General features: G+C 41.1%; 1 protein-coding gene and 1 long non-coding RNA gene across 6 annotated transcripts in view; one reads left to right on the plus strand and one right to left on the minus strand.

Annotated features, from left to right (window-relative positions):
- Positions 1 to 285: 285 nt before the first annotated feature.
- Positions 286 to 16071, minus strand: LOC123591674. The gene is made up of 2 exons (XR_006709462.1): positions 15180 to 16071; positions 286 to 864 (listed from the first exon to the last, which is right to left on the minus strand). It is a non-coding gene; the product is annotated as an uncharacterized LOC123591674 (long non-coding RNA).
- A 65-nt stretch (positions 16072 to 16136) lies between these two features.
- PAN3 (poly(A) specific ribonuclease subunit PAN3) overlaps positions 16137 to 24338 on the plus strand; it is a 131646-nt gene continuing 123444 nt past the window's right edge. For 4 of the 5 annotated variants that reach the window (XM_045465835.1, XM_045465917.1, XM_045466075.1 and 1 more), the window contains exon 1: positions 16146 to 17048. In XM_045465835.1, coding sequence (XP_045321791.1) covers positions 16616 to 17048 — 433 coding nt within the window. In that variant the 5' untranslated portion in view covers positions 16146 to 16615. Of the gene's footprint in view, positions 17049 to 24338 lie in introns of all 5 variants that reach the window. The other variant, XM_045466000.1, reaches the window with a different exon arrangement.

Below are 24338 nucleotides of genomic sequence, written 5' to 3' on the forward strand. Positions count from 1 at the left end.
TTTAAAATTTTCTACTAGCCATGTTTTACAAAAGTAAAAAGAAAACAGGTGAAAACTATTTTAATATTATATTTTATTTCGCCCAATACATTTAAAACATTATCATTCCAACATGGAATATACAAAATTATTAATGAGATAGCGTATATTTTTGTTTGCTTAAACCAAGTCTTTAAAATCCCATATCTGTCTTATCCTTGCAGCACAGCTGAGCCATCAGGCGCCCTGATTTATTCTTTTACATTCAACTTGCTTATATTTCAAATTATTTTAAATAGTTACTGATTCAGTTTGCAAATATTTTATTTAGCCTATTTATGTTCATATTCCTTAGTGAAATTAGCCAATGGATTTATTTATTTTGGCAATATCTTTACAAGGTTTGGGTCGTATGGGGCACCTGGCTGGCTCAGTTGGTAGAGCACGTGACTGTTGATCTCAGGATCATGAGTTTAAGCCCCACACTGGGCATGGTGCCTACTTAATTAGAAAGAACAACAACAACAAAAACAAAACAAGGTTTGGGTAGTAAGTTTATCTTCGTTTCAAAAAGTGAAAACATTCTCTTTTTCTAGCCTCAAGAATAGTCCTTGAGAATTTCCTGTTTTTGGAAGTATACGTAAAATTCAGATGCAAAGCTATTTGGATTTGGCATGTATTTTAAAAGTTACATTTCAAATTCATGTTTTAGTTCTATTGATCTTCTGGGTTTTCAACCTCTTCTTGGGTCCATTTGAAAATTTAAATTTTGCCGAGAAAGCATCCATTTCCTCTAGATCTTGAATTTCACTGTCATAGCATTGCAAACAACATTCCTTTAAAAATACCATTGGAATTTCCAAAAAAGGGAAATCCGCAGAAAATCTGCAGAGGAAGAAAGTACAAAAGTGTTTGTTAAAGGCTGGGGTGGACACAGGGGAATGAACACTAAAGGGCATGTGGTTTCAATTTGAGGTGATGGAAATCTCTAAAATTGTGGTGATGAAGCACGAAAACTGAATATACTAAAAACCACTGAATTGTACACCCGCAATGGGTGAATTGTGTGATATGTGAATTATAACTCAATACAGATGTTTAAATTTAAGGGCACCTGGGTGGCTCAGTTGGTTAAGTGTCTGACTCCTGGTTTCGGCTCAGGTCATGATTTCACGGTTTGTGAGATCGAGCCCCACATTGGGCTCCTCACTGATGATGCAGAGCCTGCTTGGGATTCCCGGGCTTCTTCTCTCTCTGACCCTCCCCACCCCCTACCCTCTCAAAAATAAATAAATATTAAAAAAAAATATGTTTAAATTTAGGAAAACATACTTTTAAGCTCAAAACCACAATGAGATATCATCTCACACCTTTCAGGGTGATTACTATTTCACACAAAAAAGCGCGTCAGTGAGGATGCAGACAAATGGGAACCCCTTTTGGTCCCAGTTTGGTTCCAGCACTTGGTAGGATTGTGCAGTGGTGCATCTGCCCTAGAAAGCAGTGTGGCAGTTCCTCACAAAATTAAAAATAGTAGTGATGTACGATACAGCAACCTCACTTCTGGGTATACACCCAAAAGAAAAGCAGGGTTTGTTTTGAAGAGGGATTTGCACACCTATGTTCACAGCAGTACCAGTCACAATAGCCAGAGACATTCATCACTATTCCTCAAGGGATGGATGGATACACAAAATGTGGTACATACATACAACGGAGTGTCCTATGTCTTAGAAAGAAAATAAATTCTGGATGAACCTTGAGGGCACTATGCTAAGTGATAGAGGCCAGGCAAAAAAAGACAGATGCTGTAGGATTCCACCTGTATGCGGTATCTAAAATAGTCACACTTATAGAAACAGAAAGTGGAGTGGAGGTTACCAAGGGCTACGGGCGGGGGAAAACGGGAATTGTTTAGAATTTAGGCAGTTCTGCAAGATGAAAAGTTCTGGAGCCCTGTTTTGCATCAAAGTGACTTTACTTAACACTCTACTGAACACTTACAAGTGATTAAGATGGCAAATTTTATGCTGTGTGTTTTATCACATAAAAATCTATGAATCTCTTCCATATCTACTGTCATAGCACCTTTCAAATTCCTAATGGTGTCTGTTATGTTATTTACTAACAATACTTGAAAAGGTAGTAGAACATAGAGAAAAACGAATGATCCAGAAGTGTACTGACCAATGGATTATCACATAGGGAACCCATATAACCACTACCCAAGTCAAAAAATAAAACATCACTATTGTCCCAGAAGTCCTCTACATGTCCCCTCCCAAATGCCTTTCTCTCTCCTCCCTATAGTCACCATACTGACTTTTAACACTACAGATTAGTTATGCCTGTTTTCAAATGTTTAGAAAATGTTTATTTATTTATTATTATTCTTTTAATGTTTATTTTTGAGAGAAAGAGAGAGAGCAAGTGATCACGAGCTGGGAGGTGCAGAGACAGAGGGGGACAGAGGATCTGAAATGGCCTCTGTGCTGACAGAAGACAGCCTGATGGCAGGGGCTCAAACTCACAAACCTCGAGATCATAACCTGAGCTGAAGTCACTCAACTGACTAAGCCACCCAGGCGCTCCAGTTTATTTAAGAGAGAAAGAGAAAGGTGGGGGGTCAGAGAGAGGGAGAATTCCAAGCACAGAACCCAATGAGAGGTCTGAACCCATGAACTGGGCTGAAATCCAAAGTTGGATGTGTAACCGACTGAGCCACTCAGGTACCTGTTTTCAAACTTTTATAAACTTTAAAAAAATTTTGTTTTAAGTTTATTTATTTTGAGAGAGTGTGCAAGTGGGAAAGGGGCAGAGGGAGAGGGAAAAAGAGAATCCTAATCAGGCTCTGCACTGTCAGTGCAGGCTGATGTGGGGCTCGAACTCACGAACTAAAAGATCATGACCTGGGTAGAAGTCTGACGCTTAACCAACTGAGCCACCCAGGTGCCCTCAAACTTTTATAAACTTATATAAGTGGGATCATATATAAGGTACTCTTTTTTTTTTTTTAATTTTTAATGTTGATTTACTCTTGAGAGAGTGAGAGAGAGACAGAGCGTGAGCGGGGGAGGGACAGAGAGAGAGAGGGAGACACAGAATCCGAAGCAGGCTCCAGGCTCCGAGCTGCCAGTGCAGAGCCCAATGCAGGGCTTGAATTCAAGAACTGCGAGATAGGACCTGAGCCGAGGTCGGACACTTAACCAACTAAGCCACCCAGGCACCTCTCTACCATGTTATTATTATTTTTTTTAACGTTTATTTATTTTTGAGACAGAGAGAGACAGAGCATGAACAGGGGAGGAGCAGAGAGAGAGGGAGACACAGAATCGGAAACAGGCTCCAGGCTCTGAGCCGTTAGCACAGAGCCCGATGCGGGGCTCAAACTCACGGACCGTGAGATCATGACCTGAGCCGCAGTCGGACGCTTAACCGACTGAGCCACCCAGGCGCCCCCTCTACCATGTTATTTTTAAGAAGCCTTATTTTACTTTCAAATTTAAACCTATCATCTATTAAATACATCCATCTGTATTTAAGTGAACCAGCATCATTTATTGAAAACTTTCTTCACTGGTCTGTAGTATATAGTCATACTCATACACAAACCCTACTTGGGTTTGATTAAAATCGCACCAAACTTATTTATCAGTTGGGGGAGGACTGACATCCTTATGCTATTTCCAGTCTGTGACCTTGCTATATCTATTTATTTAGGTCTCCTTAATAATGAAATATGAATACATTGTATTATGAAGTCATGAAATAATAATAACTCATATCTTACCTTTTAAAAGTTTTATATGTAAAGGTCTTGTGTACAGTTCATTAGAATTACTTCTAGGTATGATTGTATAAATGGTATCATTTAAAAATTTTTCAGTTTTCTAATTTTTGCTGATAAAGAGAAATACAAACGAATCGTCTGTGGTGACCCTATATCCAGCAATAATACAGAAGCATGTTTTCTAAGGATCTTTAGTTTTACTTCTTCCTTTCCGGTCCTTAATTCTCCTTCCTCCGTTTTTGTGTCACTTAGGACCTCTGGGACCATGTTGGTGTGTACATGGTGGTCGTGAGCATCCATCCAAGTCGTGATTTCAGAGGGAAAATTTTTTAAGTTCACCAATATGCTGTTTGCTATAGGTTTTTTGTTTTTTTTTTTTAAGGATACCTATTATAGATTAAATATGCTCCTTTCCATTCCTAGTTGCTGTGGATTTTTAAAAATATCATGGCGGGGCGCCTGGGTGGCGCAGTCGGTTAAGCGTCCGACTTCAGCCAGGTCACGATCTCGCGGTCCGTGAGTTCGAGCCCCATGTCGGGCTCTGGGCTGATGGCTCAGAGCCTGGAGCCTGTTTCCGATTCTGTGTCTCCCTCTCTCTCTGCCCCTCCCCCGTTCATGCTCTGTCTCTCTCTGTCCCAAAAATAAATAAACGTTGAAAAAAAAAAAATAAAAAAAAAAAAATATCATGGGTATTAAATTGTGTCAAATGTCCCCCAATTGTGTAAGGTCTAATTTCTACAACTAAGCCCTTATTCTTTACACTCATACTGATTGTGATTGAACCCTGAAATAATAGTTTTCTTCTTCTTCCTCTTCTTTTGAGAGAGAGAGAGAAAGAGAGAAGGCACGTGCACATGAGCAGTAGAGGAAGAGGGAGAGAGAGGGAATCTTAAGCAGGCTTCGTGCCCAGCATGGAGCTCAGCACCGAGCCTGACATGGGGCTTGATCTCATGACCCTGAGATCATGACCTGAGCTGAAATCAAGAGTTGGATGCTGAACTGACTGAGCCACCCAGGCACCCCGATAGTTTTCTTCTTAGTCCAACCCCAAAAGTCTTGGTCTTTTTATTTTCCATCAACCTTATTTCCGCTTTCTGTTTAAGAGTCTGTGGAAGAACAGACTGAATGGTTCCTACCTTCCGGTGGCCTGAGCAGTGGGAGTTGCAGACCAGTCTTCAGGGGCAGGCGGAACGTGCCAGGCTGCAGGAGGGAACCACCGGACAGGCGCAGAGGGCACCTGCACCGTCTGACTAGCCTGTGACCTTGGATTGAGTAGCAGTAAACCAGGGAGCTGGAACAGTCCATCTGCCCTGAGAGTCCTCCTTGGTCCTGGCCTTTTCAGGAGCAGCCTGCTCTTCCTTCTCAATCTCTTCAGGATGTCTCTAGAAGTAGACCTCAGGCTCTACCACCCACTAGGTCTGTTGTTGCACGGGATGGCAATGTCCGCATAGCGCAGAGGAGAGTCTGTGTTACACAGGGCGATGGTAGGCAGGGCAACATAAGGCGCCTGTGTGAGAGGCTGGGACTGGTAACTACCACAAATCTTGGCTCCTTCGAGGCTGGATCTGGTCAATAAGGGTTCCAGGAGCGAAGCGGCCAGGAATAGGAGCAGATCCCATGGTGGCGGCCAACTTCAGCGCAGCCTGGTGGCCAGTATTCCTGGCGGACGTGACACTGACATCAACAGTGGCTCAGGCTGCAAGCAGAAACTTCCCCCAGGTTCTCTTCGTATTTGTGATGTAGACACCATCACTCTTCCTTTTGTAGATGTGCTAATCCATTTGGAGGTCAAGGCTGGTGCCACGTAAGCAGGTTCCTGCTGCCTTATGAAGACATCCTCCTCTTTCATCGGGGAGCACCCAAAGATCCGGAAAGATTGTGAAAGATTCCCTTTAAGTTACCACAGGAACCCAGAACAATGTTGTACGGACCCTTATACAAGTAGCTTGGAAAGGCTGAAAGTCTTTGTCTTTTAATTGGGGCTTGAAGGTTTACATTTAATATATTTAAAGTTGTTTTCCATTTGTTCTGCTTATTCTGTGTCATTTTTTCTCTTTATTTCTTTTGGGTCAAATACATGATTATTCCATTTCCTCTTGTATTAAGTTGATATATATTCTTACTTTTAGTAGTTATCCTAGAGGTTACAATATACATCTCTCACTAAATTACTACTGTTCTTTGAAAATGCAAGGAATTCAAGGTCCTTCACTTATACCCCCTATGATTTATGTGTTGTTTTCATGTCTTTTCATTCCACATCTATTTAAAACCTCACAGGGCACTGGTATTGTTTTATATGGTCCATATTCATTTGGTTTTACTCATATATTTCACCCTCTCTATCACTCTTCATTTCTTCTATTTGAAATCCTTTAGTGCGGGTCTGCTAGGGACTAATTTTCTGACTTTTGTCTGAAAACGGTTTCATCTTCATTTTTAGAGAATATTTCTGGGGCGCCTGGGTGATTCAGTCGAGTGTCCGATTTTGGCTTAGGTCATGATCTCATGGTTCATGGGCTCGAGCTCCATGTGGGGCTTTGCCCTAACAGCATGGAACCTGCTTTGGATTCTCTCTCTGCCCCTCCCCTGCTTGTGCTGTGTGTATGTCTCTCTCTCTCTCTCTCTCTCTCAAAACTAAACATTAAGGGGTTCCTGGGTGGCTCAGTCAGTTAAGCGTCCGACTTTGGCTCAGGTCACGATTTCGTGGTCTGTGGGTTCCAGCTTGGCGTTGGGCTCTGCACTGACAGCTCAGAGCCTGGAGCCTGCTTTGGATTTTGTGTCTCTCTCTCTCTCTGCCCCTCCCCTGCTCATGCTCTGTCTCTCTCTCTCTCTCAAAAATAAACATTAAAAAAATTAAAAACAAACATTAAACATTAAAAAAATATTTTCCTTGGACACTGTATTGTAGATTGATAGTTATTTTCTGTAAGTGTTTTGAAGATAATATGTATATTTTTCTTCTTGCCATCATCAGACTTGCCAGGAGTGTATCTGTTTAAACCTTTTGATGTTTTCTATTTCATTTGTTTCAGTCTTTCCTTTATTACACACTCCCTTTTCTTCCTCTCAGTTCATTTTGTCCTTGTGTAAGTTTGTTACTATTCATTCTTTTTTAATAATGAAAGTACCTAAGGCTATGTATACATTTCTTCTTAGTATAGCAGTATATCCTAGGCTTTAAGATGCAGTATGTACTCCTTTTCATTGACTTTTGGGTGTCATAATTTCAGTTTTATTTTCTATGGTCCTGGAAATATTTAGAAAAACATTTCTTACTTTCCAAGTAGGTGGGCTTTATGATCCTTTTTTTAGCATTGATTTCTAGTTATACTGGATTATAATCAGAAAATGTAGGGGCGCCTGGGTGGCGCAGTCGGTCAGGCGTCCGACTTCAGCCAGGTCACGATCTTGCGGTCTGTGAGTTCGAGCCCCGCGTCGGGCTCTGGGCTGATGGCTCAGAGCCTGGAGCCTGTTTCCGATTCTGTGTCTCCCTCTCTCTCTGCCCCTCCCCCATTCATGCTCTGTCTCTCTCTGTCCCAAAAATAAATAAACGTTGGAAAAAAAAAAAAAAAAAAAAAAAAAGAAAATGTAGTCAGTAAAATCCCTTTTTAAAAAATGTTTATTGGGGCGCCTGGGTGGCGCAGTCGGTTAACCGTCCGACTTCAGCCAGGTCACGATCTCGCGGTCCGTGAGTTTGAGCCCCGCGTCAGGCTCTGGGCTGATGGCTCGGAGCCTGGAGCCTGTTTCCGATTCTGTGTCTCCCTCTCTCTCTGCCCCTCCCCCGCTCATGCTCTGTCTCTCTCTGTCCCAAAGATAAATAAAAACGTTGAAAAAAAAATTAAAAAAAAAAAAAGTTTATTTTGAGAGAGTGAGTGAGCAGGGGAGAGACAGAGAGGGGGAGAGAGAGAATCTCAAGCAGGCTCTACACTGTTAGCACAGAGAGCGACACCAGGTTCGATCCCACAAACTGTGAGATCATGACCTAAGATCAAGAGTCAGACACTTAACCGACTGGGCCACACAGGCACCCCCAAATCCCTATCTTTTGAAATGCAGTGTGGCTTATATTATGGCCAAGGGTATGTTTAATTTTTGTAAATCTTTCACGGTTACATGAAAAGAATATGTATTTTGGTAAGAGGGTATAAAGTTCTCTATTGGGCTAAAACATAAGTCAGTTGATTATGTATTATTAATACATTAGTGTGTCCTTGCTTTTTTGTCTATTTATGTTAAATTCCGAAAGAGGTTTATTAAACTCTACCATTATAATTGTGTGTGTGCATGTGATTCAAACCAACTTTTGTATTGTTAAGTGTTTCTGCATTTTGGCATTCAATAGTATTCTTTGGTGCATAAAAGTTTATTATTATTATTTTGTATTTGCCTTTTATCTGTACATAACATTCCTCTTTTTCACACTTAGTATTTGGGCCTTAATTTTCTTTTCCCGAAATCAGTACTCTCATTCTTGCTTTTTGTTTTCACTTAGGCAAACATCAAAAATCCTAAATAAACTGTAGTACCTAGACCCTTGCTCTATACCAGGTTATGTGAAGAGTTTGAACACACTTGTGCAAAAGACAAAGTTTCTTGCTTCCAGGAGCTTCCTTTTAAATTTACTAATGGCATATCCCATTAAGAATCTTGTTTTAATATATATACTTTTAGCAAGTCTCCTGATATAAAGCTTTACATCAGAGTATAAACTAGAAAATCTGCACTGAAACAAATATCTAACCTTTGAAATAGTAAAACAAATTAACATAGAGCTGTCAGATTTAAAATTATAATAACGGGCACGTCACACATAGAAACATCCAAGTGACTTTCTGGAGTGGGGGTGCCGAATCAACAGGAAATGGTGGCAGAGGGCTTTGCTAAATTGCAGCCACTTCTGTAACGCTGGTGGTAGCTGTGGGGGATGATAAAAATGACATACTTCCACAATCATGGTTATTTCCAAGGTACACTAATGTTAACATGTTATAAGAAGGAGAGTATATAAGAATATTAGAAGGAATATAAGAAGGAGAGTCTTCAAGTCCTTTGAAAACTTGTCAAGAACGGTGGCAAACTGCTTTTTCCTACTACCAAGACTTAACACCTGCACACTATACACAAATGTACGAGTATGATGACATTGATGAAAGGCTACCTTGTCACAGATACACTAAAAAATCTTTCAACATATCAGTGATTTGTAACTGCCACAAATCCGAAGACTTTTTTTGTTAGTCCACCAAAAAGTTGTCCAAACAAGGTTAACAATAGAAAGTTGCTAACAACCTAGTATAGAATTACAGAGCAGAACTTACGAGTGTAAGACAACATTCGATTTTACAAATGTAGAAGAAATATATACGAAGGCAGTAAAATTCATTTCTGGGACTCAAAAATAGTCCTAACTTAACCAGGCTGGTTGTCTTGGAGAATGTTTTAAACTGAGGCTGCGACCACTGACACAATCCCTACTTAGAAAATGTTAAGTTTTCCCAATTACTGGTACTTAACACAAATTAACATCAACTTTAGCTCTTAGCAAACTGTTGCTGGGGAAACATTGCTCGAGGCCACCCAGACAAAATATAATTCTCACATTCTATCCCAAAGTAAATATGATTTATGGATTATTTGCAGTTGTGGAGGTAATCTTCATAGCATGAAAATTACTTAGAGTTGTCTGAAGGTTTATTTTTAGTAAAGGATACTCAAGAATGAACCCTTCCTATAGAGAGAGCCCTCCTCTAGAAGTAGGAAGTCGCCTACAAAATGTTTTTGAAGAGATCTGAGAGAAAAATAAGACCCTAGAATAATTTTTAAAAAGCAAACACATTAGCCTATAAAATCAAACAAACACTTTCCTTGTGGAATACTTACTATAGTTACATGGGAACATTTTACACTTACCCTTTAATGATGTTCCATTGCTTTTAGGAAATTATTTTCAGCGTCAGCTTTTAAGCCACACAAGAACATTGGTTTTACTTACATTCACATCATTATTTTGAATCACAAATGAGATGGTCCTGTTCAGTAATTTTTGCCATTTATGACGACTGGCTGTGATAAATTGTACCTAATCTTCTCTTAAAAAATGAAGATTTGCTACCATGATATTCTAGAAATGTGATTAGGGTGCGTAAGTACATCTCAAAAATGTGGTAAAATTTAGAATACGTCTTGTTTTCACCAAGGTGACTACCTGGAAACCAATGCTCATTTAGATGACCAGGTGAAGAAGAAAAACATTATTTCATCATTCCTCACAGTTCTTCCATCCACAAATGGGAATGTTGCTGCATTTGTAAACACAACCATGAAAGCACACGTAAATAATCTTGGAAGTTACTCTATCAGTATGCAATTATGGGTTTCAAAACCCCAGACTTGCTCAAGGGCTACCTTAACAGAGTATCCACATGAATGAAACATGAACTTGAGGCATTTTAGTGAAGGTTAAGGAAGGGAATATATTTAATCCCAAGGTGGGCTAAAGGCAACAGTAAGAAGATCCAGAATGAGAGGACATAAACTCTACTGAGCTGATCATAGTTTAGGAGAAAAATCCTAGAACATGGCATTTTAAAGAGCCTAAGCTAATTTTGGGCAAGTCACAGAACCTTAGAGATCTTTTCAAAGTCTCAGGTTCCCAATATTAAAATAATATCCTCATTTTCACTGTTTCACAGGGGAGTCGGGAAGAGAAATGGAAACCATGCCTGGCTGCTTCTGTAAGCAGTGAAACACTGTGGAATTTGAGACATCATTACAGTAATTGCCAGCCAGCGTCATCATCACATAAGTAGAGGGATGTATGAGAGGTGCTAAAAGAAGGAACATCAAAGGTAATAAGATATAAAGTTGTTAGAAGTAGAATGCCTTCTACACAGAAAGGTGGTTAAAATTATTTTGTAAATGAAAACTTTGTTTACTCAGTGGCAGAGAGACCATTCAATCCTCAGGACAGCTCCATGAAGTAGGTATTATTTCCATTTTAAAAATTAAGAAACTGAAGCTAAGAGGTTAAGAGACTTGCTAAGAGCCACATGGGTAGAACGTAGTAACAACCAGGTTTCAAAGCAGTTATTTAAATTCCAAATCCAGTGTACTTTTGTGTCTCATTACCATGGCATTTTGTGTTCACAACACAAGCTTGAGCCTCAGAGGATTTCCCGTGCACTGTATTAAATTTTAATAAATTGATCACTTGAAATGCATTTCACAGTATTTCTGCAGGACCTACCATGCGGGCAGCGCTGAATGGCAGAGGCAGAGGCAACACTAAAAAGGAGGAAGGAAAAAATGAGAGGAAAGGGTGACTGGGAGCCGAGCCAGGAGCGTAGCAAAACTGTTATTGTTGTTGAATATTACAGAGTATCCAATAAATTTGCTAATGAATATCAGCAGTGGCCCCGGTAAAAAAAAAAAAAGACTTTAACGTAGCAAGGGTAACGTCCCTTATTCTCAATTATTCTCAATTAAGGATGAATGGAGACGAAGGGACTGGTGGTGGAAAGGGTGGTCCAAATAAATTGCCCCTGAAGAGAAGTTAGGACAAAAGAAGGTGAGGGTCGTCTTTCTTTAAAGTCAAATTTTAATTACAGAAGCCGGCATCCATTCTTCTTGTAAAATCTGGCCCATTACATATGAAGCTAAACTCCCCTTTCATTACTGCTCCTAATCCCCATCCTGTTAGCAACGTAATGTGTATCCTTCCAGTCCTTTCTGTGCACATTTATATATGTCGTTGTAGGAAATGTATTTTATTTTACATAAAAGGTGTTATATTCCGTATTTATCTGCATTGTGACTTTTTCATTCAACAACGGCTCCTGGAGAATAATGGCACTTATAGATCCCATCTCTGTATTTACGAACATTTAGGTAATTTCCAATTTCACTATTAACAACAATGCCTCAAACGAACATTGTGACGTATGCCTCCTTGAGCACAAAAGGGTCTTTCTAGGGAGATACCAAGAGTGGCATTGTTGGGTCTTGGGGATGGATATTTGAAAATTTTGCCAAATTGCCCTCCAAAGTGGCTGTTATTAGTTAGCCCTCTTACCAGCAGTGTTTCTTTTCGGGGATTTTAAAAAACAAAAATGCTTTCGGTTCTGATTACAAAAGGTTCACAACAGAAAGGAATAGATGCCTTAAGCATTATTTTGGTGTGAAACTTTACATAATCACATACTAGGAGGAGAGTCCGAGGAGATGCTGGATGGAGAACGCTAGACCCCTGAGGAAATATTAGGGGAGTTCAGGGCAGGAATGAAAGGATCTGTCCTAGATGGGAGAAGGGGCTCCTGTTCTAAGGACGTAGGCAGTGCTTTCTTTTCATGGCTGCATGAAGTAGAAAGCAAGGTAGAAGGTTGGCATGGGGACTGCAGAATGCAGACACATGTGAAAATAGCAAGTTTTACGGGGGAAATGAGAAGGCAGGGGACTGGGACAGTGTTTCTCAAAGTGTGTTTGAGGAACACTGACTCTGCAAGAGGAGTAGACAAAAAAGTGCTCTGAAAAAAGTGGTAAGAAATAATTCGGTAAATTCTGCTAATTAAGTCCTGCTTTTAGAGAATTACAACATGTCAACATACTCAAGGCTGAAACAAAGAACAAAGTTGTTCAACTCGGCATTTCCCATGGGAACCGTCTCAACACTAGACCCTTTCCTCTGTGTAAAGCCAGTTAACATACTGCTGAACCAATGTGCCGTGAAATACACTTTGGGAAACACTGGACGAGTGAAAATTTGAAGAAATGGACAACAAGTGAGTGTCCGGCTTGCCTTCACAAATTTATTTGAAAACAAAATGAAACTAAAAATACACAGAACAATTGAATAAACATCCATGTACTCACCCTCAGAACTAAAAGGTTAAGAGTAAATTATAATAAATGTTAATGCTTATTTTTCTATTATGGACGTATGTTCATGATACAAATTTGGGAACTAGAGGAAACAGAGGTGGTCATTCTACCACCTTAGGTAAAACCACTGTTAATGTTTTGAGGCAGTTCTTTGAATCTTTATATCTATTAGTTTTTTTATTGTTTGTATCATTATAATACAGCACATGCAATCTTCTTTCATGTTAAATATTTACATTGTACTGTAAGCACCATTGTACCTTTTCCTGGCTGTCTTTTTTAATGGCTGCATAATATTCCAAGTGAATAGTCCACTATTTATTCTCCTTGGTTTTAGAATTTACATTGTTAGCAGTTCTTTCTTTTTTAGCTTTGTATGTAATATTGCAATGATTACGTTACAGCATAAAACTCCTTACTTAACATTTATTTTCTTAGGACTTATTTGCCAAGTGGAATAACAGTTACAAGGTAATGTACATTTTGAAGGGTTTTGAAAAAATACTGCCTATTTGCTTTGAGGAGGCACGCAGAGAGGTTGTATTGTCGATGTATCAAAGTGCCTGTTTGCTGTTTCCCTCCAAATTTAATTCAGGTTTCAATTTGTTAGCACTGGTCCATTTTTTACAAATCCCAATTTGTCATTTACCGCATTATCTATCCCCACTGTTCTTGCAACACGTTGCTGATCTGCTAAATATGCTAGGCAGTAGATAACATTTTTTGAAGAAACGTTCAGGACAGAGTCCAAAGGAAGATAGTAAAGACCATGTGCGAATTTACCAATACTCTTCGGATATTGTTTAAAGCACTCCAATGGCAGCTTTAGCAACATTTCAATTATGACTAATCAAAGATACTCAAGTCACCTAACTAAAGTATCTCAGTCTACTTTTCTCCATCTTGTTCACAATGATTTAATAGAAAACTCTGTCAAATGTGGTAGTGAGGGATGATTTTTTTAATTTTTTTTTTTTTTAATGTTTGTTTATTTTTGAGACAGAGAGAGACAGAGCATGAACGGGGGAGGGGCAGAGAGAGAGGGAGACACAGAATCGGAAACAGGCTCCAGGCTCTGAGCCATCAGCCCAGAGCCCGACGCGGGGCTCGAACCCGCGGACCCCGAGATCGTGACCTGAGCTGAAGTCGGACGCTTAACCGACTGAGCCACCCAGGCGCCCCGAGGGATGATTTATCTTTGGCATTTCCCCTCGGGATTCTCAGTAACTCTTGAGGACACAGGCTGTATTTTACATATTTTTGTTTATCATAGCCTAGCACAGAACTTGATACATAGATTCTCAATAAAGGTTTATTTGAGTGATATGCTTAATTTGGCAAGGGTTTAATGAACCTAGGTTGTCTCACCAGACACAGCTTTGCTTTCCAAGCAATCAGTAAATATATATGTTCATTTAGGAATGGCAAATGTGTGATGGATAGAGCACATGTTTTGTAATTAGAAGTCTTGAATTAAAAAAATAAAAACATTTTTTTAAGTAGTCTTCAAGCCTAGCGTGAACCCCAACGCCAGGCTTAACCTCATGACCTGATCAAGACCTGAGCTAAGATTAAGAGTTGGACCTAGAAGTCCTGAATTGAAATCGTAGCTTTGAGATTTACAAGCTGGTAACTTTGTGTAAATCCACACCTCACTCAGTTTGTTCATCCACAAAATGGTGATAACCCATCTTCTTTACTTTTCTCGTAGGGTTCTTATGAGAATCAAAATGTTTTTCTCTAAAGGGAAATCTGACCATGTCATTACGTGACTTTTTAAAACCCTGTCACAGCTTTCTATTGCCCTCAAGAAAAAGTTAAATCCTTTAACATGTCACACGGAGACTTGTGCGGTATGGTTCCTGTTCAATTCTCCACTGTCCTGACAATGGAAGCTCTCTTTCACAAGGCCTTTTGCACAAGCTGCCTGCTTTGCCTGTGAAGCTCTTTTCCGCACCCTTCTACGTTGATTACTACTGGCCGCAATATTACTAACAGCAATAGCTAAAATCCAATGAATTCTTAGTAAGCATGGGACACTTTACATACAGTAGCTTATACTTTATGAAGTAGATACTATTATCATTATTTTGCTAATAAGGCACAGAGAAATGAAGTAACTTACCCAGAGTAACACAGCTCTCAAACCTCAGCACTGGCTTACAAACTCACTCCGTCTGCATTCAAAGCAGATGTTCTCAACGCCTGCTATTAGAATTATCAACTTTTTCCAGAAAGTCTAACATCTTTAACATCCTCTTATAGCCAATGTGATAAGATTAACACTTAAGACACAGGTTTATAATCGCCTGGGTACTTTACGCTTCCCCAACCAGAGGGAAAAGAATCCATTCAAACTCAGACAAGACGGCATCTCGTTTAGTTTTGTTTCTCCAGCTCTTGGCAGTTCGTGCTACGCATAATGGGCATCAATAAATATTTGCTGAATAAATAGACGAAAGTGTTTTTAAACAAAAGTCATAACACAATGTTGTTTTTGAATTTAGTTAAGCAACATCACCAGGCTTACCAGTTTGTGATGTACGGAATCCACTTTTCCCCCTTTTTGCAGTGTGGTACACTTGCTTATATCCGTTCTTCTGCGATTTCTTCTATTTGCCACAATTCCTTAAATACTGCCAGCAAATATTCCCCCTGCACAACTGCGATATTGCCTTTTGGCACAATCTTTTAGACAGGAGGCAAAACTAAAATGTTAAAATTACTTTTCCCTTCATAGCAATGCTTTAAAATTCCTGAAAACTTTTTTTTTTTTTTTTTTTAAATACAGAGCAAAACATCAGAGATCGCGGAGGGAAAAACTATCTTTTAAAAATGAATTTCAAATCAAGACTAGGCTGATGGGAGAAAAGCAATCTAGCACATTTATAAATGAAACCTGGCGCTGCCTAGGCAGTGTTGTCCCCAGGTGGCATCTTATTTTTCATAATATTTTACTGAAGCCTTTCAGTAATATAAATAGAGAAAACAGGTGCTGCACTGAGCAGGGGGTTTGTCCAAATCCACCATTTTTGGCTCAGTTTTTTGATAGAAGGCCCAGCAGTTAAGGTAATCGGTCCTGCAGCTCTCATCGCCTTCAAGGAGAAGGAAACAGAGGAAGGTGGTGAAAAAAGAGGGAGAGGAGGGAGAGGAAGTGTGGCAAACAGATGAAACTATCCTTCAAATAGAGCAAGGGCTTTGCCTCCGTCTCCAGGTGCGGACCCTCACATTGACCGTTTACAGGCTGCTAATTTTGTCTTTTCGATTAAAAAACGACGCCTGGTTTTGTAAGCTAGAGGATATACAAAGTAGGAAGGTATTCGTCTCGTGAGAACTTCACCACCCGGATCAGCCTCAGGGAAGGCCACCGCGAACCGCCCGTCCTAACCGCCGGCTGGCTCGCGGATGCCCCGGGGGCCGGACGCCTGGCGGGGCTTCCCCTCGCGCTCCCGCTACCCACAAACCATCGCGCCTCGGCGCGCATGCGCAGCGGCGACGGCCCTCTCAGGAAGAGGAAAATGGAATAAACAACTCGGAGGAACCAGAGCGCGAGAGAGCGAGTGGAGGCAGAATTTAAAAATAAACTGGCCCCTCCACCCTCCCAGCCCGTTCGCCGCCGCCGCTCCCCCTTCCCAAGCCCGCTCCCTCGAAGGCCCCGCCTGGGCCCGCGCGCCCACCCCGTCGTCCCGCGCGGCCCCTTTAAGAAAAGAGAACGAGAGAGTGAGTGAGAGAGAATCCCAACTCTCCCCCTCCCCTCCCCTCCTTCCTACCCCCTCCTCCCTCCCCTCTCCCCTCCCCCCCTCTCCCCGGGCGGCTCCGGCTCCCGCAGCGGGACAGACCCACCCGCCCAGGCTTTTATCCGGCACCGGCAGCGTCTTCCTTCCCTCCCCTGTCTATGGTGGCGGCGGCGGCGGCGGCGGCGGCGGCTCCTCGGGCGGCAGCGGAAGACGAGGCTGCGGCGTTGCCATGAACAGTGGCGGCGGCCTCCCGCCCCCCTCGGCCGCCGCCTCCCCTTCCTCCTCCTCGCTGGCGGCGGCAGTGGCGGTGGTGGCCCCGCCGGGGGTCGGGGGTGTCCCCGGCGGGGCGGCGGCGGGAGTCAAGCTGAAGTACTGCCGCTACTACGCTAAGGATAAGACTTGCTTCTACGGGGAGGAGTGTCAGTTCCTGCATGAGGACCCAGCCGCCGGAGCTGCCCCGGGCCTCGGCCTCCATAGCAACAGCGTCCCCCTGGCTCTGGCGGGCGCGCCGGTGGCCGCCTTTCCGCCCGGAGCAGTCCCGGGCGGGGGAGCTGGGCCGCCCCCGGGGCCCAAGAAGCCGGACCTGGGAGGCCCGGGGGCCGGAGCCGCAGCCGGCGGAGGAGGCAGCAGCGGCGGCGTCCTCGATGGACCGCGGCTGGCAAGTGAGTGTGGTCCGGGCTGGGAGGGCGGCCCGGGCCTCGGCGCGGCGGCGGAGGGAAGGCCTGGGGCCGGAGGGGGCCCGGATGAGGCCTTGCGACGAGCTTTGCCCGCGGGTCCCCCCCCCCCCCCCAACCCCCCTTCACCTTCCCTAGTTGGTCTGAAAGGCCTAGGCCGGGCCTGAGCCCTCCTTCCTTCTTCCTGCTTCCCTTCCCCACCGCCTTCGGCGAGCTGGGGAGTGAGGGGAGGCTGGGTTCCCCGGAACGTGGGTGGGTTGACTGGGGTGCTGCGAGTGGGGGCTGGGAGGAAGGGGGATGGGCTGTGGCGTGCGGTGTGTGAGAAAGGGGGTGTCGTTTCCGGGGGGTGTGGAAAGGGGCTGGGTTTGCAGGCACATGTGTTTTGCGTGCCCGTGTGGAGCGGTGTCTGCCGAGTGTTGAGGTTCCCTAGTGGGTGTGAGTGTGGGCAGGGGGCGGGAGGTGATGGGCGGGCTTAAGGCTTCCTGGAGTAAGGCCGAAAGAACGGAAAAAGTTTGTGTAAGGCTTACGGGAGAAAGATTTTTCAAGCAGGAAATGCTTTCTAAGGATTAGGAGTGAAGGGACAGCAACTTGTATACTGTGCTTAGGTTTAGTCGAGAGCTGAGAGGAGGAATTTCCCAAGACTTGCATTTCGACATGGTTCTGCTGAAGCCAAGATAAGTTTGCCGGGTGAGAGTAGGGATCCTGTCTTCTACAACTTTGTATCAAGCGAACTCTTAGCAGGGAGCCTGGAAAGCGGGTCCGGTGCGGCGTTCACGTGCGTGCACCTGAGCCCTTGGCTTCGAGTATGTTGTCAGGGCTGTTGGTATTTTTTACTTTTTTTCACTTGTCATTATCTACTGCCTTGCAACTTTTTAGTTGTTAGTGGAGTTGGATGTGTGAATGCAATCTATTTTACAGAATGTTGCTCTTAAGCAAGTGGGGGAGAGCAGGTGTCAGATTTTTCTGAGTATACTATTTCTAAACCAAAGGAAGGGGGAGTCCCGTTTCTTGGGAATTCTAAACAGTTTGCAGATCTGAAGATACTTTGATAGGCATTTTAACTTGGTCATCAGTACATTTTTGTCTTTTCTTTTTTTTTTTTTTTTTAACTGTAAATGAATTTGGCTAGATGTTTCGCCAGCTGTTTGTACTGTGAGGATTATTGTTTTCCCGGAGATTAGCTTTTTTAAAAGAAAGCTTGCTGTGATGGACTTGGCTGTAATGCAGATGTGTTCGTCCGCATTGATCCGCTCAGAAGATTAATTTGTCACTTAAAAGTGTTTTGTAAAAATTGGTTACTTTATTGGTGGAAATTTATCACTTTGGAGCAGCAACTTTGCATTTTCAAGGTGAACTTTTGCTGGTTGTGTGAGTTGTGGCTCAAAGTAATTTGATCAGTCTTTGGTAGGGGGAAACTGAATGGTAGCTTTGTTACATACAGAAAGGCATTTTCAAGAAAGCTGGTATTCGATTAAATATGTTATCTTTCTAGGATTTTCTAATATGCAGAAGTAGTCGATCTGGAACATAAAATATTGGACAGGCTATTGTAAATAGGTGAAGATGGGAGGTGGGGGAAGATACTGACAATGGCTCAAAGGTGAGGCTCATTCCATACCTCATAAAAGGAAAGTAATTGTCTGGGATATAGGGTCTTGAGAGAACAGGTAGCTATTGCTAAGAAGGCATTTTACAATTTAGTATTTAGTCCTTTAACAGTTATTTGATTAAATAGCTGAGTTATGTATTTAGGTTCTATAGGGCTTGCTTTAACTTGCCCGGTGAAGCCTGAGGCTCCTCTTTTCCGCTGTAGTCTTCTGGGTAACTGAGTCGTACTGGGTTGTGACTCCTTTTGGATGAGAGCAGATTGCTTCATACCGGTGACTGGCAAGTAAGGTTGCTCAGGAGTCAGGGAAGAGGACTGTGTTGGTGGTTTAATGGCTGCTTTGAATTTTCACCCTTAAATGTTTGGTTTTTAGTCTGCTTTCTACCTTTTCCTATATTCTTTGACGTATTTTTGGAAACAGGCTTGGTTTGTTAAGTGCATGAGGCAGTTAAACTAGACAGCATATTCTAAGAGGTATTGTGATCAGAAGTTTAAATTTTCTTGCGGATTTGATCATCTAGCATCACAATTTTATTTTGTTTTCATTTTTTCCTTTTCTTTAAACGTAAGATTGTACAGCGTTTCCCTTAGCTGAAAGGTCATACACTCCTCTGCTCTGATAGGGTAGATCTGCCTGCAGAAATACTTTGGGCTTTATGGAATCGTGTGTGTGTGTGTGTGTGTGTGTGTGTGTGTGTGTGTGTGAAAAAAGTTTTTATTGAGGTAAAACACCCAGGGAAAAGTGTACAAATCACAAGTTTTTGGAATTTTTATAAGTTGAAAACAATGGCTTATAATCAGAACTCAGATCAAGAAATGGTACATAATCAGTACCCCCAGAAGTCCTGCTTTTGTCCCATCCCAGATGGTTTGCCCCAGTTCCCAAATATAACTTACAGTTTCTGACACTACATTCTGACACTGTAGATTCATTTTTCACTTTTTTTGTACTTTTTTGAACTTTATAGGAATGGACTCATATAGCATGCACTCTTTTTTGTGGGCTTGTGAGATGTATAAGATAATATTAAGCCTTGATAAATTTTCTGAGGAATATTCAAAGAGGACTGAGTTAACACAAGTTGAGGTAAGATTCAGTGAATGAGTAAACCTCTTCTTTCCATAAAAGTGCATTGCCACAATAAAGCAAAATGTCTTCATATTTTTGCCCTTTTATAGGATTTTTCAGTTTTTAAATTAGTGTTCTATTTAGAGATAATGTAGAGTCAAATGCAGTTGTAAAAAATAATACACAGAGAGCTCATTTCATCACTCATTTTCCTCCAGTGGTAACATGTTTCATACCTGGAGTATCACAGCCAGCACTGATTGATACATTCTGCTTATCATATTCCTGTTTCTCTAATCTTATTTGCACTTGTGTGTGCGCATGCACGTGTATTTCTGTGGGAATTTCTCACATGTATGTTGGTGTGCCTGCCAACACAGTCAAGACACAGAATGGTTTTGTCACCCTTAAGTTGCCCTTTTGTAAGCCTCCCTCCCTCCCTCCCCAAACCTGGCAACTACCAATTTGCTCCCATTTCTATAATTCTGTCGTTTCAAGAATGGTTTTGAATGGAATTGTATAGCAATGAAATCTTTTGGGATTTGTTTCCTCCCCACCCCCTGACCCCAGCACAGTTCTCTCAAGGTTCAGCCAAGTTGTGTGCATTCTTTTTTTTTTTTTAACTTTGAAAATTTATATTTATCGTTATTATGAAGCAGCATTTTTTTTTTTTTTTTTGGTTTGCTTTTTTATAGGCATATCTGCTTTGCGTCCCAAAGCTGTGAGCATTTACAGTAACCCAGAAGTGATATTAAAGATTTGTGCTAGGATTTTGAGGCATTTATTGATGGACTTGAATATTTATTTTTTATGTATGTATTTTAGGGTTGATTTTCACTTATTTTTAAGTTATGAAAAATTTCCATTGGAACAGCAGTGTATAAAGTCAGAGTAGACCAGTCTTCTCATCTTATTGCCTGGGATTAATTGTTGTTAATAACTTTTGTGCTCCTAAAGGCCCTGTCTCCAAGTGCATTCACATTGAGAGTTAGGGCTTCAGTATATGAATTTTGAAAAAAAACAATTCACACACACACACACACACACACACAGACACACTTAAGTTTGTAGTATTTCTCACCTTTTTTTCTCATATTAATTTACTTTATATCCTGTTTATAAAGTAGTTTAGTCTGAGACTATATAAATGGAATATGGTAAGATGTTTGTTTTATATACTGTTATCATATAGTTGTTAACAAGCCAATACATGCAAGTATTTGTGTCTCTTATCAGTATATGGAAATTACGACAGGCCTGGGGCTCAGAGATTTTGATTTTAGTGCTGTCTTCCAAAATCACCTCGTGATCTTAAGGTGGTCAATCTGTAAAATGGGAGAATGGGGGATGGGGCTTATGATGTTCAGAATCCTTTCAGCTCTAAAATGCTCCTGTGTTTTCTAAATGTTCACGATCTAGAAAACAAATTACTTCATGTTTGATCTTTAGATCCTCCTCCCCTCCCAACAAGTCTTAGAAACACGGACTGCTCAGCAGTCTAACCTCCAGTACAGGGAGGGGCATGTCGGTCTCACCTATCTTGGCTGAGTTAATTGGCATGTAGATAACAATCCTCTTCATAAAAAAGCCCTCCCCCGTTTTGTTTTGTGTTTTTTTTTACATTTATTTATTTTTGAGAGACCTAGTGAGACAGAGCACGAGCGGAGGAGGGGCAGAGAGAGAAGGAGACACAGAATCTGAAGCAGGCTCCAGGCTCTGAACAAGCGTTCAGCATAGAGCCCGTTGTGGGCCTGAATCCACGAACCGTGAGATCATGACCTAAGTCGGATGCCTAGCCTAGCCTGAGCCACCCAGGCGCCCCTCCCCTGTTTTGATGTCTGTTTTTTCTTTAAAAATAAAGATATTTTTCCTATTTTTTTCCTTCTTTTCTTTCTTTTCTTTTCTTTTTTTTTTTTTTTTTTTTTTTTAAGTAAACCGTATGCTGAACATGAGGCTTGAACTCAATGACCCTGAGGTCAAGAGTCACATGCACCACTGGCTGAGCCAGCCGGGCACCTGTATTCCTATTTTTCTTTTTTTAAAATTTTTTTTTTCAACGTTTATTTATTTTTGGGACAGAGAGAGACAGAGCATGAACAGGGGAGGGGCAGAGAGAGGGAGACACAGAATCAGAAACGGGCTCCAGGCTCTGAGCCATCAGGCCAGAGCCTGACGCGGGGCTCGAACTCACGGACCGCGAGATCGTGACCTGGCTGAAGTCGGACGCTTAACCGACTGCGCCACCCAGGCGCCCCAGTATTCCTATTTTTCTAAAGCTAGTTTTTAATTACATTTTTATTATAAAAATTACAGCTTAAAAAATGGGAAACAGTATCTTGTTTTTGGAACTAAAAATTAGTACATGCTCAGGTTAAAAATGTAAATAGCATAAAATGGTACACAGTGAAAAATAGTTTCCCTACTTCCTTAGTTCCCTGATCCCTCTCCAAACGATAGTCACGCTTTCCAACTTACTATGTATCTATTCAGAAATATTCTTTGCCTGTACAATCATCCACATGCTTACAGTTCCCTGTCTGTAGTACATACTGACACATATACTGGTAGAGACACACGGAAGCCCAATGCACTTTGAATTTTCTCACTGAATTGCATGTCTTGTGATTTGTTCCACATCCACGCATAGAAATCTACCTTGCTCTTTTTAAAGGCTGCATGATATTCCGCTGTATATTGTATTCTTTTTAATGGATATTTAGATTGTTTGTAGTCTTTTATTATTGCAAACGATGCCACTAAGCTGTTACATCTTAATTTATTATGTACATTTACACATAGATTTATGTAAAATATGATATGTACATATGTTAAGCACACAGAATCTTCAGTAATCTGGTTCAAACTTGTTACATTAAGAAAAACTATGTAGATAACTACCATATGATCTCACATGTGAGACCAAAAAACAAACAAACAAAGAAAAAAACAAACCCTGAACTCCTAGGTACAGAGAACTGATTACTAGTTGCCAGAGGTAGTGGGGGGTGAGTGAAATGGTTGAAGGTGGTCAAAAGGTACAAACTTAACGGTTAAAAGATCAATAAATCTTGAGAGTATATAATGTATAGCAAGGTGGCTATAGTTAACAATACTGTAGTGTATATTTGGAAGTTGCTAAGAGAGTAGTTCTTGAGTTTTCAGCATTAAAAGAATGGCAACTGTGTAGTGATTAATGTCAAATAAACTTAATGTGGTAAATCATTGTGCAGTAAATCATTATGTTGTACACCTAAAAGTAATATTTCATGTCACTTACAGGTCAATAAAAAATCTGTATTTTACACATCATTAGCTGAAATAAGATATTTGAAATAGCCATCCATATTAAATCTGTCCCAGCAAGATTTTCTCCCAGTGGCTCACTTATCTAGAGATGGTTTTGTAAATCACATCTTTTGCAACTTAATGAGGTAGTATTTGTTAATAGTCGCTGGGAAATCTCGTTTGTATATTTAATAAAAGACTAGTGTTATCGTTTAATAGTCTTTCACTGTTTATCTGCATTTTTGATACAGTTACCTTAGGCTGCTTTCATATTTATAATTAGGTAGAACATGACAGGGTTGGAAAACTGGAAAGGGCATGACATACCATCAGATTTAACTTTGTGATTTTGTTCATCTGTTCCTATACTTACTCTTTTAACAAAATTGCTATTCCTGAATCTCACTGTATACTTGATTGAAAAGATGAGATTGGAGGCGAACAAAACCAAAATGGGATGGGGCCTTTTCAATTCCTTTAAAATAGTGACCTTTTATGGTTCATAGACTTTACAGCAATGTCAGCTGTCTCGGAGGAGGAGTCTTGACAAAGATGGGACTGGGAATTTTCTCCCTGCTCCCAGGGCTTGGAAAAATGATCCAGGCAGCGTTTAAAGTAAAAATTTTAGCACAGTCCTCTGATATATATTGTAAAAAGATTTAATGTAAACAGATAATAGTTTTGAAAAACTTAGATTTTGGCAGACTTTCCACTTAGTATGATTAGCTCTAAAAGTGGAGATTCATTCATTTTATTTAATTATTTGATGAATAAACATTTACTGAGCACTAACTGTGTCAACTGCTGTTTTAGATTTTTGAGGTACATCAGTAATCAAATAAAAAGATTCTTTCCTTTGTGGAGCTTACATTTTAATGGTAGAGTGGGCAGTGTTAGTAAATCTAATGCCCCACATTTTATAGTATGTTAAAAGAGGACAGTTGCTATTAAGAAAAAAAAAAGAAAGAACAAATCTACTCCTCAGTTCTCAATAAACCATGGGTTTGAATGATATTACGCTGATACTTTGCACAAGGAGTAAGCTGGTTTTAGAAACACATTTCTGGTTCATTCTACTGAGAAAACAACATCAGTGGAAGACTTCTGAAAACATTTATTGGCAGATTTTGATTATGTGAAGAAAGCAGTGATCTTGGCACAGATCCTAAACTAGAACTGTTTCAGAAGGCATTTCTCAGTAAGTAATCAAAGGGACGGTACTAAACATTAAGTGGCTTCACCTGAGAACCCAGTTTAATTAGTTGTTCATTATCAGTTTTGTAGCCAGTGTATCTTGGAAGGCCTTTAGTATTGTAGT

Source organism: Leopardus geoffroyi, chromosome A1 (assembly GCF_018350155.1).
Source record: "Leopardus geoffroyi isolate Oge1 chromosome A1, O.geoffroyi_Oge1_pat1.0, whole genome shotgun sequence".
In the NCBI taxonomy this organism is placed as follows: Eukaryota; Metazoa; Chordata; class Mammalia; order Carnivora; family Felidae; genus Leopardus; species Leopardus geoffroyi.